Source organism: Tachypleus tridentatus, chromosome 7 (genome assembly GCF_004210375.1).
Source record: "Tachypleus tridentatus isolate NWPU-2018 chromosome 7, ASM421037v1, whole genome shotgun sequence".
Lineage (NCBI taxonomy): Eukaryota > Metazoa > Arthropoda > Merostomata > Xiphosura > Limulidae > Tachypleus > Tachypleus tridentatus.
In genome coordinates, this window is record NC_134831.1 from 111,141,816 (window position 1) to 111,159,309 (window position 17,494).

Consider the following 17,494-nt stretch of genomic DNA (forward strand, 5'->3'; position numbering starts at 1 on the left):
CATACAACCACAGTTAAATAGAATAAGTGAATAGTGCCAAAAATATAGAATAAAAATAAATACAACAAAAACACAACTAGTCGTACATACCAAACTGACAAAGCACAAAAAAGTACAGCCTGAAATATATATGAATGGAACATAACTTCAGACTGCCACATCGGCAAAATTTCTCGGTCTAACCTGTGATTCAAAATTAACATGGATTAACCATTTAAGTGAAATTAAAAGTAAAGTCTGGCGAAGAACCAACTATGCTAGGAGTCTAACTGGTAAGAACAGTGGAGCATCAACAAACAACATACTAAAAATTTATAAAACATATATTAGACCAGTAATTGACTATGCAGCTCCAGCAAGGATAACTGTAAGCGATAAAATAACACTATGGAACAAAATTTTTACTTTTTCTTGTTCCTGGGCAGAAGTGTTATTTCCCAATTGCTTAGGCTAAAGTAAATGGAAAAGACCTATTTTTCTCTTGAAACTTTGCTTTTGTGACCTGGGTAATGAAATTTTCGTGTTTACCCATTTTCCGGAACATTCCAGGTAGATTCAGTGCTGAGTAGCTGACAGAGAATTCTCTCAAACAAGAATTTTCTAGAACTTTCCATAGTAATATTATATACAGAGGCTCACCATTTTAGTTTAGTTCTAGCTGCCTAAGTGAACCCATAAACTTGTCTGATTTTGTCAGAGATGACATCAAGAAGCTGCAAGCATTCTCCAGACGCATTCTGTAATATATGTGGTCAATTTATCAAGACAAGAGCGAAAAATTACTCTGTGAAAGAGGAATACAACAGTGTCAATACCTTGCTTGAAGTCTTGAAGTATGATGAGTGTGGCTGGGAGGTTATCGGAGACTTCATAATGGTGGCATTTCTGATGTGTGAGGCTTTACTGAGTTTTCCTGTTATCTTTGCCTTTGGGACAACAGGAACACCGCAGCGCACTACAACATATAAAGCACAGGCCACAACAGACCGAGTTCTCTGTGAGGAGGCACAATGTAAAGTGTGAACCACTAGTGGACCTCCAGAAGGTGTTGTTCCCACCAAGGCCTGTGAGGAGGCACAATGTAAAGTGTGAACCACTAGTGGACTTCCAGAAGGTGTTGTTCCCACCAAGGCCTGTGAGGAGGCACAATGTAAAGTGTGAACCACTAGTGGACCTCCAGAAGGTGTTGTTCCCACCAAGGCACATAAAACTGGGTCTTATGAAACAATCTGTCACAGCTCTTGATAAGGAGCCTGCAGTTTTCAAGTACCTTCAAGACTTCTTCCCTAAGTTGTCTGAGGCAAAGGTCAAAGCTGGTGTCTTCGTTGGACCACAAATAAAGAAAATCCTGGAGTGCACAGAATTCCCCAAGAAGCTCAGTAGGAAATAAAAAAGCTTGGGGCAGCTTTGTCGCAGTGTTTCGGGGCGTCTTGGGCAATCACAAGGCCGAAAATTGTGGAACTTGTTGAGGCTCTGATGTAGAACTACGGTAAAATGGGCTGCAGGATGTCCCTGAAAATCCATATCCTTGACGCTCATCTTAATAAATTCAAGGAGAACATGGGAGCATACTCAGAGGAGCAAAGCGAGTGCTTCCACCAAGATATATTGGACTTTGAACGCCGCTACCAAGGAGCGTATAACAAAAATATGATGGAAGACTATATTTGGGGGCTGATGTGTGAAAGTGATTTACATTACGGTCGCAGATCTCGAGAAACTATTCACTTCTGAACATTTTTGTATAACTTTAGTATAAATACATGTAAATCATGATTCATATGTTGTTTTATTCAGACCTTACGTAAATGAAAATGTGCAAATTTGCCCGTTTTTACAAAGAAAATACGTTACTTTCTAAACTTCATTATCCAGGTCACAAAAGCAAAGTTTGAAGAGAATAATGGCCATTTTCTGTACTTTTACAACATAAGCAATTAAGAAATAACACGTACTATCCAGGAACACAGTTTATGTTATATAGTGTTATCAAAATCAAGCTATAAAGAATACAAAACATGCTAATAACAACAGCATAGAGTTCCCAGAACCACATCATTTAACTTCATACACAAATATTCAAACATACCAACCATAGTAGATAGACTCATACACAGCACAATAACGTATTTTGATAAAAAGTGGATGAAAATGAATTATTATGTGAATACATGAAGATAGTCCTAAACATCTCTCCCCGATCAACATATATTTTAAACACAAAAATAAATTTAAAACAACAACTAAATCGTATATTAAAAAATGAGAGAAAAAGACCACCAACACATTAGAGTTCCTACTGATAGGCAAATCGTGTTGATAAATGTACGAAAATAGTACATGGACATTGCCCTGGAAAGGGTCGGGGTAAACTCCGACTACTCTGACCTTCCAGGGTACACAAGGTCACACAAATCCTGAGAGAGAGACTACATTAGTAATTGTAAGAACTAGCGAGTGAAGAGTGGAACATACAAAAATGTGTCTTGCTATTTCCGGTGCGACATTTCACCGAGCTCATCAGACCACGACAGATATGTTTCATTTGCTAAGAGTGTTATGGTATGAAGTAGGTTAAAGTGTAGGGTAATATTTATGTAATCCAGTTAACATAAGAATTAGGTAAGGATTAACATTATCTTATAATTCAGAAATACTGCCGGACTGGAACTGATCAAGTAACTATAACTGTAGTCAAAATAAATAATAATAATATAAGGCTTAGCAGAAGTTTCGTTGTTTTAATCAGTTTTGAGAATCGAATTATATTGCCTTCCAGAAGCTCATCAGTGAGTCTGAGGGCTCGCACTGTTATAAATTGGGGCTCGATACTTGTAGTGGGCACAACTTAGATAGCCCATTGTTTATCTTAGTGCTTAACAATGAATAAACGAAACGTCTTGATACCGGAGTTTGCGAGTCCACGGTGGACTTTGATTTGACAGAAAATGTTAGTGTGTGTGTGTTTATAAGGGTCACTTCCTGTCTTTGTTCAAACTTAGAGGGCCACGTGGTTAAGGCGCTCAACTCGTAATCTGAGGGTCGCGGGTTCGAATTCCAGTCACACCAAACATGTTCGTCCGTTCAGCCGTGGAGGCGTTATAATTTCACGGTCAATCCCACTATTCGTTGGTAAAAGAGTAGTCCTAAGAGTTGGCGGTGGGTGATGTTGACTAGCTGCTTTCTCTCTAATCTTACACTGCTAAATTAGGGCCGGCTAGCACAGATAGCCCTCGTGTAGCTTTGCGCAAAATTAAAAACAAACAAACTTGGAGGCGGTAGCAGATAGCCTTACTGTACTGTAACTACAAATCTTTAACTAACTAACCATAAACTAGCGAGACTGTAACTAACCAATATTGTAATGTCTGTATAAACAGTAAGAACAGTTCAGCAAAGTTGGACGTTAATCCAAATATTTCATCCATCTTTGACTCCAGTTCTTAGATTTACTGTTTTATATCCATTTGAAACAAAGGACGAGCAATATTTGTTGAAAATAGTTTTACTGTTTACCTGTACATTTAAGACAAGCAAAAGTACCCGTCCCCAGTGACATTGAAAATTGTTCAGACTTTTAGCTACGCTTACATTGTACGTTTTTTCTACACGGTGACATTCACGCTTGATGTGTGATGGTCGCTTGGAAACAGATTATAGAAATTAACGTCATGGTTGAGTACTGTGTTTTGTGTTTTTCAAACCGGTTCGAAGAGCTTTGTTGTGGAGAGAACTGGTGTGTATATGATCCTGTTGGCTGAAATACGTGTTCTTTATACCACTGTTATCTGACTTCTCTTCTTTGAAAATTAATCGTTGCTTTTTATGTATATGTACAGTTTTCGTCTTAAAACCAGAATATGAACGTTGATTCGTTGAAAAGGATGCTTAGTTTTGGTTTTGTGTCTAATTTAATTTTTTTTTTGAAACCATTTTTATATAAGTTGCGTGTTTAGCTACAATATAAACATTGATTCGTTGAAAAGTAAGATTTCTAGTGAGGAACATTAATTGGTTTTTGTCTAATAAGTGATGTAAGTAGTATCGGTTCTGATTGCTATAATGCTTTCAAATCCATTGCGCGAATTAAAATCGAACTGTTTTCACTCATGCGTTTTGCATATAGATGGCGACACAACTAATCGTATTACATGACGACTTTTTCACTTATCACATTTCGTACAAATCACAAAGCAGTTTGGTCGCAGTGTAATTAATGTTTCCTGCGTAACTCGTTTAATAACTCAGAATAAATTATACTCAGAATAAATAAGCCATTCTAAGTAAGCTATTTAGTGAAGTCACAAAACAGTTTGTTTAGTGTAGTGTTTTCTGCCTAAATAAAGTAGTGAAGTCGCAAAGCAGTTTGTTTAGTGTAGTGTTTTCTGCCTAAATAAAGTAGTGAAGTCACAAAGCAGTTTGTGTACAATGTAATGTTTTCTATGTAAATCGTGTAGTAAGTAACACAACAGCCCGTTCATGGTATAATTAACACGACTCTTCAACCAAGTTCTTGTCATTCTTATACAGGAGGCCAAGTTAACAACTGGAAAGAAAACTCGCAGGAGGCACAGGAGTCGGTCGCTGTCAGCGTCCTCTACCGACAGTTACAGCTCCAGTAAGTGGATTAAATAATATTGATGTATTTTATTTATTTAAAATGTATTTCTAGTGATACGTTTCATTGGAAAGGATATAGATGTTTCAAGGCGAACACTAGATCTAAAAATAGTGTTGGGAAAGAAAGAAGTCCAAAACTGTCACTTTGGAAAATGGATCTTTGGACGTTAGGTATCTATTTAGTAGAGGGAGTTCTGGTTTTCACAGCCCTCTTTATGTAGGGTACGATCATTAACTCGTTAAAAACTGATTTTCTGTAAACCAGATTTTCCGTATGAATTCCATAATCATTAACCTTGTATCATGGATTCAAATGCCTCAGCTTTGTTTAATTAGGCTTAGGTTACGGATTGTAATGTCAAAACTCGGTTTATGTTGTTGAGTAACATATCGTTTTGTGCTTTAAAAAATATCACATTTTTCTAATTAATAATAAGACTTGCAGTAAACATGACTGTAGGTTTTCAGGTTTGAAAACGTCTGGTGCAAAATACTTTAAAAATTTCTTTACAAATTCAGTGTTAACAAACAACAAGTAGGTGGGTGAATAATTGAAACTTTGAAGATTGTGTGGGTTGATAACACGCAGTAGTCGCATCACCAGTAATGGTTTGTAAGTGGAAGATAACTTTTATAAAGAGGATTTGATAGCAGCCAAATATTCATTTTGGATGGTTAGATTAGAACATGTATTGATTAAAACTACTAAAAATTTCACCAAATGTTGACACATTCTACCCGTACGATGATATTGTTAAGGTAGGTACAACAGATTAAGTTGATAGTGACGTTTGTGATTAAACAGCGGTTTAATCACTGGGCAAGTGATGGTAGAGTGTTCGGTGTAGCACAGGTCGTTGTTTATAGTGCTGGGCAAGTGATGGTAGAGTGTTCGGTGTAGCACAGGTCGTTGTTTATAGAGCTGGGCAAGTGATGGTAGAGTGTTCGGTGTAGCACATGTCGTTGTTTATAGTGCTGGGCAAGTGATGGTAGAGTGTTCGGTGTAGCACAGGTCGTTGTTTATAGAGCTGGGCAAGTGATGGTAGAGTGTTCGGTGTAGCACAGGTCGTTGTTTATAGTTATGTAATGGTAACATAGTTTATTAGTTTCAGTGTATTCTTTACAATAACGCTAATTATAAATAAAAAGAAAATTCAAACGCTGATTGTATTGTGTGGGTAGACTTCACGTATTGTATCACTGATGATTGTATTGTGTGGGTAGACTTCACGTATTGTATCGCTGATGATTGTATTGTGTGGGTAGACTTCACGTATTGTATCACTGATGATTGTATTGTTTGGGTACACTTCACGCATTGTATCCCTGATGATTGTATTGTGTGGGTAGACTTCACGTATTGTATCGCTGATGATTGTATTGTGTGGGTACACTTCACGCATTGTATCTCTGATGATTGTATTGTTTGGGTAGACTTCACGTATTGTATCGCTGATGATTGTATTGTGTGGGTAGACATCACGTATTGTATCGCTGATGATTGTATTGTGTGTGTAGACTTCACGCATTTTATCGCTGATGATTGTAGTGTGTGTAGACTTCACGCATTTTATCGCTGATGATTGTATTGTGTGGGTAGACTTCACGCATTTTATCGCTGATGATTGTATTGTGTGGGTAGACTTCACGCATTTTATCACTGATGATTGTATTGTGTGGGTACACTTCACGTATTGTATCGCTGATGATTGTATTGTGTGGGTACACTTCACGTATTGTATCGCTGATGATTGTATTGTGTGGGTAGACTTCACGTATTGTATCGCTGATGATTGTATTGTGTGGGTAGACTTCACGTATTGTATCGCTGATGATTGTATTGTGTGGGTAGACTTCACGTATTGTATCGCTGATGATTGTATTGTGTGGGTAGACTTCACGTATTGTATCCCTGATGATTGTATTGTGTGGGTAGACTTCACGTATTGTATCGCTGATGATTGTATTGTGTGGGTAGACTTCACGTATTGTATCGCTGATGATTGTATTGTGTGGGTACACTTCACGTATTGTATCGCTGATGATTGTATTGTGTGGGTACACTTCACGTATTGTATCGCTGATGATTGTATTGTGTGGGTAGACTTCACGCATTGTATCGCTGATGATTGTATTGTGTGGGTAGACTTCACGCATTGTATCGCTGATGATTGTATTGTGTGGGTAGACTTCACGCATTGTATCGCTGATGATTGTATTGTGTGGGTAGACTTCACGTATTGTATCGCTGATGATTGTATTGTGTGGGTAGACTTCACGTATTGTATCGCTGATGATTGTATTGTGTGGGTAGACTTCACGCATTGTATCTCTGATGATTGTATTGTTTGGGTAGACTTCACGTATTGTATCGCTGATGATTGTATTGTGTGGGTAGACATCACGTATTGTATCGCTGATGATTGTATTGTGTGGGTAGACTTCACGTATTGTATCGCTGATGATTGTATTGTGTGGGTACACTTCACGCATTGTATCGCTGATGATTGTATTATGTGGGTACACTTCACGCATTGTATCGCTGATGATTGTATTGTGTGGGTAGACTTCACGTATTGTATCGCTGATGATTGTATTGTGTGGGTACACTTCACGTATTGTATCGCTGATGATTGTATTGTGTGGTTACACTTCACGCATTGTATCGCTGATGATTGTATTGTGTGGGTACACTTCACGTATTGTATCGCTGATGATTGTATTGTGTGGGTACACTTCACGCATTGTATCGCTGATGATTGTATTGTGTGGGTACACTTCACGTATTGTATCGCTGATGATTGTATTGTGTGGGTACACTTCACGTATTGTATCGCTGATGATTGTATTGTGTGGGTACACTTCACGTATTGTATCGCTGATGATTGTATTGTGTGGGTACACTTCACGCATTGTATCACTGATCGTTGTTTAACATAAAGTCAATAATTTTGTGTTTAATGTAAAAGGAAAGTAAAAGATAGAATGTTTGATTGTACAGATAAACTAGTAGAAAAACAGTTAAAACATGTGACTTATTACAACTGGAACGTGTATTTAAAGTATGGCGAAATTTGTAACAGACGCATCGTTTGTTGAAACAGGTACAAGGTTTGTTCAAACTCGGTTGTTTGTGATAGAACAAACTTCAGAAATTAACATAATAGTGACAGTGTTTTGAGTCTTTTATTTAACTCACCATAGAAATAATAATCGATTTTATATTCTATAAATGGATCATTTAAATCTGCCTTTTAGGTTAGTACATTATCTATGTACTTAATGACCAAATGGCTGTCGCACACTTTTAACTTAAACTGTTGGTCTTAAGGAAATCAGAGTCCTTCAACAGTACGTCATAAGAGATGTATCCATTTTTTTTTTTTTTTTTGGTTTTTAAAGTTTCATTTCGACATCAACAGCGATCAGTCGGTCTAAATAGATTTAGGTATGTAAATAATATTAGTGTTAGGCCTAACTTATTATCGGTTGAGTACAGCGGACCAACTGTTTAATTGAATGTTTAATCTGTCACGTAAAGACCTAGTTGTTCAGCAGTGAGAGGGAGTGTGGATATAAATCGGTAAATTTGGGCTGGTTATTGACGAGAACCTTATGATCATAAGCCGTGGGTTAAGTTTGAGTTTGGTATACCTTTGGTGAAGATGCAGGTGAGTTCTAGTATTGTCTGTAAGTGTACTAATAGTCGATAGATGGCAGCATTGTAGCTGTTTTTATGACAGTAAATTCATGATTTATTCTGTAAGTCACTTTTGTTGTTAAGAAACTCGTATGTTTCTGTCTTTAATGTTCGTGTTTTCTTCACATTACAATGTCCTTTCATTCTAACCTACAACTAAGGTTTTACTCGCAATGCAAACGTGTAATTTTGCTTTCCAGTTATTTCCCTATAGATGCTAATTTTTGTGGTTGTTGTATTGAAATCATTGCTCGTGGGGGGATATACATTTGGTTATTAATTGTATAGATAATGTAATAACCTAAAAGGCAGATTAAGTCGACCCGTTTACAGAACGTAAAATCGACTGTTATCTCTTGTCACACTTTTTGTATCTCAAACTGTTGGTCTCAAGAAAATTACAATTTATAACACAGAAAATGTATGGAGTTCCTCAAGTATCATTTCCACATTAACATCGATTATTGTTTTGTAATTTCGTGCAAAGCTACATGAGGGTTATCTGCACTAGCCGTCCATAATTTAGCAGTGTAAGACTAGAGGAAAGGCAACTAGTCGTCACTACTCACCGCCAACTCTTCGGCTACTCTTTTAACAACGAATAGTGGGATTAACCGTCACATCATAATGCCCCCACACATGAAAGGGCGAGCATGTTTAGTGTAACGGGTTTTCAAACCCGCAAACCTCAGATTACGAGGCGAGCGCCTTAACCACCTGGCTGTGCCGAGCCTCATCAGTATCAATCCGTCAATTTTATCTACTAAATGGTTAATCTGAAAATCAACACAGATGAAAATGTTTCTTTTTGTGAGGGAAGTTAACCCCAGATTGGCCCTTCCCTCTGTTTGGTGTCAGTATTTACAGTTTTATTTTTCTTCCATAAGTTGAACTCGAACGCCAGACGTGTCTAGAACTAAACGAAGCTTAGACACTCATAGAATTTTAAATACATTTTTTTAACCTATTTTGTTCCTTAAATACTCATGAGATGGAGAAAACTAACAAAAATATTCCAGTAATTACCAATAAATACTGCTGGCGCCCCTTATCTATTTTACATACAAAATAGACAAGTTCACATAATTTTTATTTGGTTCTTTATACTAAGAATTTAGGAATCTTCCTACCTCTTTCACATGGAAAATAAATTATTCCACACAATAACGGTTCGACTGTTAGTTTAATTGTGGCACAACAAGCGCTTCGTACGTCATAAATGATGCATCAAACAATCAAACTACTTTATGGAATACGTTCTGATTCTGCGGTAAGCTAAAGATACTACGCTGTAGGTAGGAATTTTATATCAACTGCAGAACTTCGTACTTATCGTGTATGAATTAGCTTTATCATTTATCCATGGAAAAATATTTAAGTAAGTCTGGTGTTGCAGAGGAGAATGTGTTGAATCAAAAGCAAGGAATCAAACGAAAGTACAAAATCAAATACATCGAATACTGTTTTATCGCTTTGAAATCGGAACATTCTCAATTACTATTCTGCTTACTCTGTAATGCAGCTTTATTGAACGAGGTGCTTGTTCCTAGCAAACTGAACAGACACTTGGAAACAAAACATTCATCTGTGAAGGATAAACCAAGAGAATACTTCGAGAATCTCGCGGCTCAACAACATGAACAATCAAGGAAGCTTGTGAACTACATGAAGCTCCCCGAAAAAGGATTGATTGCAAGTTATAAGATTGTTCAGTTGTTGGTAAAACGCAAGAAAGTGCATACGGAGGCCAAATTAGTCATTGCGCCAGCGTTAGCAATCATCGTTGAAACTATGCTTGGAACAGAAGCCGCCAAAAGGTTAAGCAAGTTCCACTGTCCAATGACAGAATTTCGCGCAGAATTGTAGACTTGTAGAATTTGAAGGATGAAGTTTGCGAACACTTCGAAGCGCCTGAAGATGAATTGTCTCTGCTATGGTCTCTTCAAGTTGATGAATCTACTGACGTTAGTGGAAAAGCTCAAGTTCTGTCTTTTGTTCGATTCATAAAAGATGGAAAAATCGTAAACAAATACTTATTTTGCAAAGATTTAAAAAGTACAGCGAAAGGCCAAGACATTTTCGAGGTGGTGAATGAAAACATTTTGCTCTTCAAATTACATTGGAATAACTGTGTCAGCGTTTGTACCGATGGCTGTCCTTCAATGTAAGGAAAAAACAAGGGATTCGTCACTTTGGTGCGTCAACGAAATCCAAACATTATGACTGTTTCCTGCATGATTCACAGGGGGCGCTCGCATCCAAATCTTTGCCGAAATATTTGCAGTCTGTTATGAATCAAGTTATTCAAGTGGTGAATTTCATCAAGTCTCGGTCACTTCAATCTCGTCTTTTCTCTCTTCTCTATGAGGCGATGGATTCAGACTACAAAAAGCTACTTATTACACTGAAGTTCGATGGCTTTCGAAATGAAAGATGTTAAAGCGTCTTGTCCAACTAGAAACTGAAGTAATTTCTTTCTTGGAGGTTGAGGAACCATGTTTTGAATTTTCTTTTCATGATGAGATCTGGTGGCTGAAGGTTCAATTTGTCTCCGACTTGTTTGATAAATTAAATTCTCTAAACTTAAGTCTCCAAGGACCATCTGAAAACATTATTACTGCAACGTCCAAACTGAAGGCCTTTGATGAAAAGGTGACGCTGTGGAAGAATAATATCTCGAAAGGAGTCCTTGATTGTTTACCTTCTGTTAACGAATGTTCGTCAAAGAAGAAAATTGTCCCTCAAATTTTGAACACATTAAGCGACCTACAGTATGCACTAAAACATTACTTCCCGTCACTTTCTGTCGACGAATATAATTGGGTGACTTATCCATTGGGAATCAATAAGACAACAAATCTTACAACTGAGGAGGAGGAACAGCTCATTCATTTACAAAACGACAAATTTTATCAGTCATTGTTTCCCGAAAAGAGCTTGGATGAGTTTTGGATCTCAATTAAATATTCATATCCTGCAATCAGTTCAAAAGCAGTTGAAGTTCTGCTTTCATTTGTATCTTCGTGGTTTTGCAAAATTGGATTTTCAGCATTGACTGAAATTAAAGCCAGAAAGAGAGAGAGGCTTCTTACAGTCGATGATGAAATGCGAGCTTGTTTGTATACGTTAGAGCCTCGCTTCAGTTTGATTTCCTCTCGGAAACAGGCACAAGCGTCACATTGAAAACATATGTAAAAATTAAAAGTTTTGATTTTTCTGCTATACCACAAAATCGTTAAAAATCTTTAGAAAGACACTCACGGACAAAGCAAGTGATAGTATTGTCAATGTGCAGATGACATTAATATCGCTTGTTTTGGTCGTGATTTTCGTTCTAAGGCTTTTAACGCTTGCCGTATAACGTGTACCTAAAAAAAATCGTTAAGGTTTTTCAGGTGTGACGGAAAAATGTTCAAATTGTCGTTGTGTGCTACAAGTGAGAAAAGGTTGAGAACCACTGGTTTAGGTACATTAGACAACAAACTGCAACTGTAAAAGGCAATCCATTTATAAGCTACTTTATCGAGTTAAATAATCAGTTTGGTTGTCTTATTTCACACAAATGGAAGTCTTCATTTTGTAGTGAAGTACACAATGGGAATCAGTAACATCCTTCACTTCATATTGGATGTGATACATTGTTGTTTTTCTACATCAAACGATAACTGGACTGTATCACTGTGTCAGATATTACCTGTAGTACTTAAATACTAAAGGTAATTGTAGCACTGGTTAATAAATAGAGTTGAAGGATTCACTTGTAGATGGTTTGTACATTTCTCTTCAAAGAATGGTTTATACATCTTTGATATCATAACCCATGATGTTTCACTTATCATACATACATCCATGATGTTTCACTTATCATCATCACTTAAAGCCAATTTAAGATCAGTTTATCAGAAGTTCATGATCCGTCACCTGCATAACTAGATCAGTTTATCAGAAGTTCATGATCCGTCACCTGCATAACTAGATCAGAAGTTCATGATCCGTCACCTGCAAAACTAGATCAGAAGTTCATGATCCGTCACCTGCAAAACTAGATCAGAAGTTCATGATCCGTCACCTGCATAACTAGATCAGAAGTTCATGATCCGTCACCTGCATAACTAGATCAGTTTATCATAATCCATCACCTGCATAACTAGATCAGTTTATCATAATCCATCACCTGCATAACTAGATCAGTTTATCATAATCCATCACCTGCATAACTAGATCAGTTTATCATAATCCATCACCTGCATAACTAGATCAGTTTATCATAATCCATCACCTGCATAACTAGATCAGTTTATCAGAAGTTCATGATTTGTCACCTGCATAACTAGATCAGTTTATCAGAAGTTCATGATTTGTCACCTGCATAACTAGATCAGTTTATCAGAAGTTCATGATCCGTCACCTGCATAACTGATCAGTTTATCAGAAGTTCATGATCCGTCACCTGCATAACTAGATCAGTTTATCAGAAGTTCATGATTTGTCACCTGCATAACTAGATCAGTTTATCAGAAGTTCATGATTTGTCACCTGCATAACTAGATCAGTTTATCAGAAGTTCGTGATCCGTCACCTGCATAACTAGATCAGTTTATCAGAAGTTCGTGATCCGTCACCTGCATAACTAGATCAGTTTATCAGAAGTTCATGATCCGTCACCTGCATAACTAGATCAGTTTATCAGAAGTTCATGTTCCGTAAATTTCACAGCCATAACCTAAGAACGTTTTGAACATTTATATTGAGAAGGTAAAGGTTTCATTTTTCACAATAATTTCAGTTTTTTTCGACAGATGTCACCAGTTTAGTTCCATTTATTAGGAGCAGCCAATGGGCCACTTGTATTACTCCTAAGGGAAAGGGGACAGTTTCTCAATGGTTTTTTTTCTTGCTCTCTTGAATTGACCCAGATTTCAGAGGCAGTGTTAAAAAGCTGAAGGTATTTGGATATCCCACGACAAGTCTACAATTGTACTCAAAATTCTGTCATTGGACAGTGGAACTTGCTTAACCTTTTTGGCGGCATCCGTTCCAAGCATAGTTTCAATGATGATTGCTAACGCTGGCGCAGTGTCTGATTTTTCCTCCGTATGCAGTTTCTTGCGTTTTGCCAACAATTGAGCAACCTTATAACTTGCAATCAATCCTTTTTCGGGCAGCTTCATGTAGTTCACAAGCTTCCTTGATTGTTCATGTTGTTGAGCCGCGAGATTCTCGAAGTATTCTCTTGGTTTATCCTTCACAGCTGAATGTTTTGTTTCCAAGTGTCTCTTCAGTTTGCTAGGAACAAGTGCCTCGTTCAATAAAGCTGCATTACAGAGTAAGCAGAATAGTAATTGAGAATGTTCCGATTTCAAAGCGATAAAACAGTATTCGATGTATTTGTTTTTGTACTTTCGTTTGATTCCTTGCTTTTGATTCAACACATTCTCCTCTGCAGCACCAGACTTACTTAAATATTTTTCTATGGATAAATGATAAAGCTAATTCATACACGATAAGCACGAAGTTCTGCAGTTGATATAAAATTTCTTCCTACATCGTAGTATCTTTAGCTTACCTCAGAATCAGAACGTATTCCAGAAAGCAGTTTGATTGTTTGATGCATCATTTATGACGTACGAAGCGCTTGTTGCGCCACAATTAAACTAACAGTCGAACCGTTACAGTCGAGAATGAAATTTAAGTATGAACTTCTCAGTTCAATGAAAACCATAGAATGTTTTGGAAGGTTTCAGAGTGTCTTTATAGTAACTTTTATTAACTGACGTGTTCGACTTGCTTGTAAAATCCCAAGAAAGTTGAATGTGTTTCAAAAACACCGCGGCACACCTGCCAATCTCTCGCGGCACACAGGTTGAGAATCACTGATTTATAGACACAGAAAAAATATTGTGTGGAATAATTTATTTTGCATGTGAAATAGGCCGGGAGATTCCTAAATTTTTAGTGTAAAGAACCAAATAAAAATTGTGTGAACTTGTCTATTTTTATGTAAAATAGATAGGGGGCGCCAGCAGTATTTATTGGTAATTACTGGAATATTTTTGTTAGTTTTCTCCATCTCGTGAGTATTTAACAAAATAGGTTAAAAATGTGTTTAAAATTCTATGAGTGTCTAAGCTTCGTTTAGTTCTAGACACGTCTGGCGTTCGAGAGATCTCGGGTTCGAGTTTAACTTAAGGAAGAAAAATAAAACTCTGAATACTCGTACTGACACCTAACATGAAGGCCATTCCTCGTTCTCAGGGAAGTACTAGCACTGAACAGGGAAGGGTGTCATTCTTTTACTTCGGATAAGGACTAGCACTGAACAGGGAGGGGTGTCATTCCTTTACATCGGATAAGAACTAGCACTGAACAAGGAGGGGTGTCATTTCTTTACCTCGGATAAGGACTAGCACTGAACAGGGAGGGGTGTCATTCCTTTACCTTGGGTAAGGACTAGCACTGAACAAGGAGGGGTGTCATTCCTTTACCTCGGGTAAGGACGAGCACTGAACAGGGAAGGGTGTCATTCCTTTACCTCGGGTAAGGACTAGCACTGAACAGGGAGGGGTGTTATTCTTTTACCTCCGGGAAAACATTGTTTTTGACATCTACATTTAAGTAACACTGGTTATGATATAAAGTAACACTAGTTATGATATAAAACTGAAATGTTCACAACAAGTAACTTATTGTAACTGTGTAAATAGTAGTAGTAAACATGTGGTAATAAAATAACCAAAAACCCACCTACTAAACTCGGGCCAGACTTAGCTGTTACAGGTAGAATATTCTGGATGCTCTGTTCTTACCGAGCCTTCTGTTAATGTGGTGGTACTAGCGTGCATGGTATCTGCCGCCTATCTACTTGTTTAATGTAAAAATAAACCACTCTTATGTTAACTTTCCGAAAATGAAGTGTAATTGCGACACAGTTTTGAACTATATTTCTATGAAACAGACTATACTTGATAGAATGAAATTACTGAAAGTCGTTCGGTGGGTCTTAAAATAGAATTCGTTCTTTAAAGAAAATTCAGTTTAACTTGGGTTAAAAAAGATATCTTTTGGTACGCTGCAGATTGAAACTTGACAACATATTTACCCACATTTTTTGGGTAAATTTGTCAAAGAATTTCAGTTTGTGAGAGTAAAATTCCCGAATGTTTGTTTCCTAAACTATTTTTAGCACGAAGTTTTGCGTACCTTCTGACATAACTTTCTGTTATTGTAATTCCGTCTGCACGTGCTGCGTTATAGTGCATATTTAATACGTTTACATGATTATCGTATATTACATTGTTTCAAATATTTGCGATTTTCAATGCTCAGCTGTTTTCTTCTCTCTGGTTTTTGATTGATCAGTTTTAAACTTAGAAACCATCAAAGAAGGCCTGGCATGGTCGGGTGGTTAGGGCACTCGACTTCCATTCTAATGGTCGCGAGTTCGAATCCCCGTCCCACCAAACATACTCGTCCTTTCAACCGCAGGGGCGTTATAACGTCTCGGTCAGTACCACTAGTCGTTGATAAAATAGTAGTTTAAAAGTTGGCTCTAGATAGTGGTCACTAGTTGCATTCCCTCTAGTCTTACACTGCTTAATTATGGAAGGCTAGCTCAGATAGCCCTCGTGTAGCTTGGCGCAAAATTCAAAACAGAGAAGGCGTGGCTTAAAATCATGTTTGAAAGACGCACACGTTAATAATAACCTTAATAACATGGCAGGTGCTTGAAGTCGATTATTTTGTTACTAAATATATTACAGATTTTTATTAACAGGTTCGTTAGATATTGCATATACAATGTTTTGTTAATTTTTAAAGTGTTGCATATTGTTAATAGATGTGTTAGATATTACTTAGTGTTTATATTGTTAATAGATTTGATAGATATTACTTTGTGTTTATATTGTCAATAGATATGTTTCTGATATTTTTGTAAATATATTTGCTATTGTGTATTACTTATTAATCATTAGTAACATTAATATTATTGTTATTTAATTGGTATTGTTTATAAATTCGTTACATTGCTTCTTGTTGTCATGTTCATGTTCTCCATTTATTACAGTAGAATTTGATAAACATTCCAAATATTGTAATTCTGTAAATCTACTTTCTCTGTATTTTAAAATATGATGTTTCTAGACAGTTTAGGTGATACAATAAAAATGGTCCAAGTATTTTGTATATATGAGAGTTCCAGCTAAACTACAGTATGGCGTACATAACTCTATAGATGAATTTAACATGATTTCAGTATAGTGACAGGTCGATTCACATGTAATAATCTAATTCGTCTGTCTTCATTAAAATGTTTAAAAACAACAAACAATTAAATTGATTTAAATCCACTTGATGACAATAATAATAATATGTGCCAAAGCAAAAGACGTTTAGCAATTTTTAATTAATTGTAATTCATAAGAGTAACTTTAGGGTTAGCGTTCAAGAAGATAGTGCAATCATTTGTTAAGTGTTTTCTTTCGCCACGTTTTTTACGCAAAGTGCCACTTACACGTTATTATCTCCAAGTGGCTGTAGCTCTGAGAAACTAAATAAATAATTCTAACTTGACATTATCAAGCAAGTTGAAGCTTCCACATCTACCATCAGATTACTATTAGAACTTCATTCTGACAAAGTTAGGCGACTTTTCCTTGTCTATCTTAAAGTTGTTCTGTGTTCCTTTTGTACCCGTGTTGATTGTTTATATGTCAGAAGCTGCTATCGGCCTTCCTCAGTTTAAACATTCATTTATTTAGTTCTGTTTGACTTGCAACGCTATAAGCCGGATTTCGATACCCATGGTGAGCACTGCAGAGATAGCCTATTATGTAGTTTTGTGCATAACTTCAAATAAAAGAACAACAGCTTATGAGCTAGTAGTTAATGTGTTTGGAGTGTGAACTTGAACATTGGTTGACTGTCTTAAATCACACAATTCACTTACGAGTTGGTGGTGGGTGCTGTCCATCAGCTGTGTTCCCTATAGTGTATCCGTTCAAAGCAACGGATTGCTATATGCAGATAAAGTTTTGTGTAGCTTTGCACTGAAACACCCGACAACAACGTTCACAGATACCGTTTAGGTTTTGTACGCACGTTTAAGTGAGATGTGTGGAAGTAGATATTACTTCCGGGCATCTGTCCAGGTCGTCTGCGACATTTAGTTTCCTT

At 36.9% G+C, this 17,494-nt stretch overlaps 1 protein-coding gene and 1 long non-coding RNA gene across 9 annotated transcripts in view; one reads left to right on the top strand and one right to left on the bottom strand.

The window, feature by feature from the left end:
* The window catches only part of LOC143256412 (uncharacterized), a 100,777-nt gene extending 85,578 nt beyond the window's left edge, over window positions 1-15,199 (bottom strand). For 2 of the 3 annotated variants that reach the window (XR_013031348.1, XR_013031347.1), the window contains exon 1: window positions 15,065-15,199. This is a non-coding gene — a long non-coding RNA (uncharacterized LOC143256412). The remainder of the gene's footprint in view (window positions 1-15,064) is intronic. The other variant, XR_013031346.1, reaches the window with a different exon arrangement.
* LOC143256409 (adenosylhomocysteinase-like 1) overlaps window positions 1-17,494 on the top strand; it is a 122,932-nt gene that overhangs the window by 21,171 nt on the left and 84,267 nt on the right. For all 6 annotated transcript variants that reach the window (XR_013031341.1, XR_013031340.1, XM_076513619.1 and 3 more), the window contains one exon: window positions 4,531-4,618. Coding sequence is in view for 3 of the 6 variants with exons in the window: in XM_076513619.1 (XP_076369734.1) it covers window positions 4,531-4,618 (88 nt within the window). In the remaining 3 variants the exon portion in view is untranslated. Of the gene's footprint in view, window positions 1-4,530; window positions 4,619-17,494 lie in introns of those variants that run through there.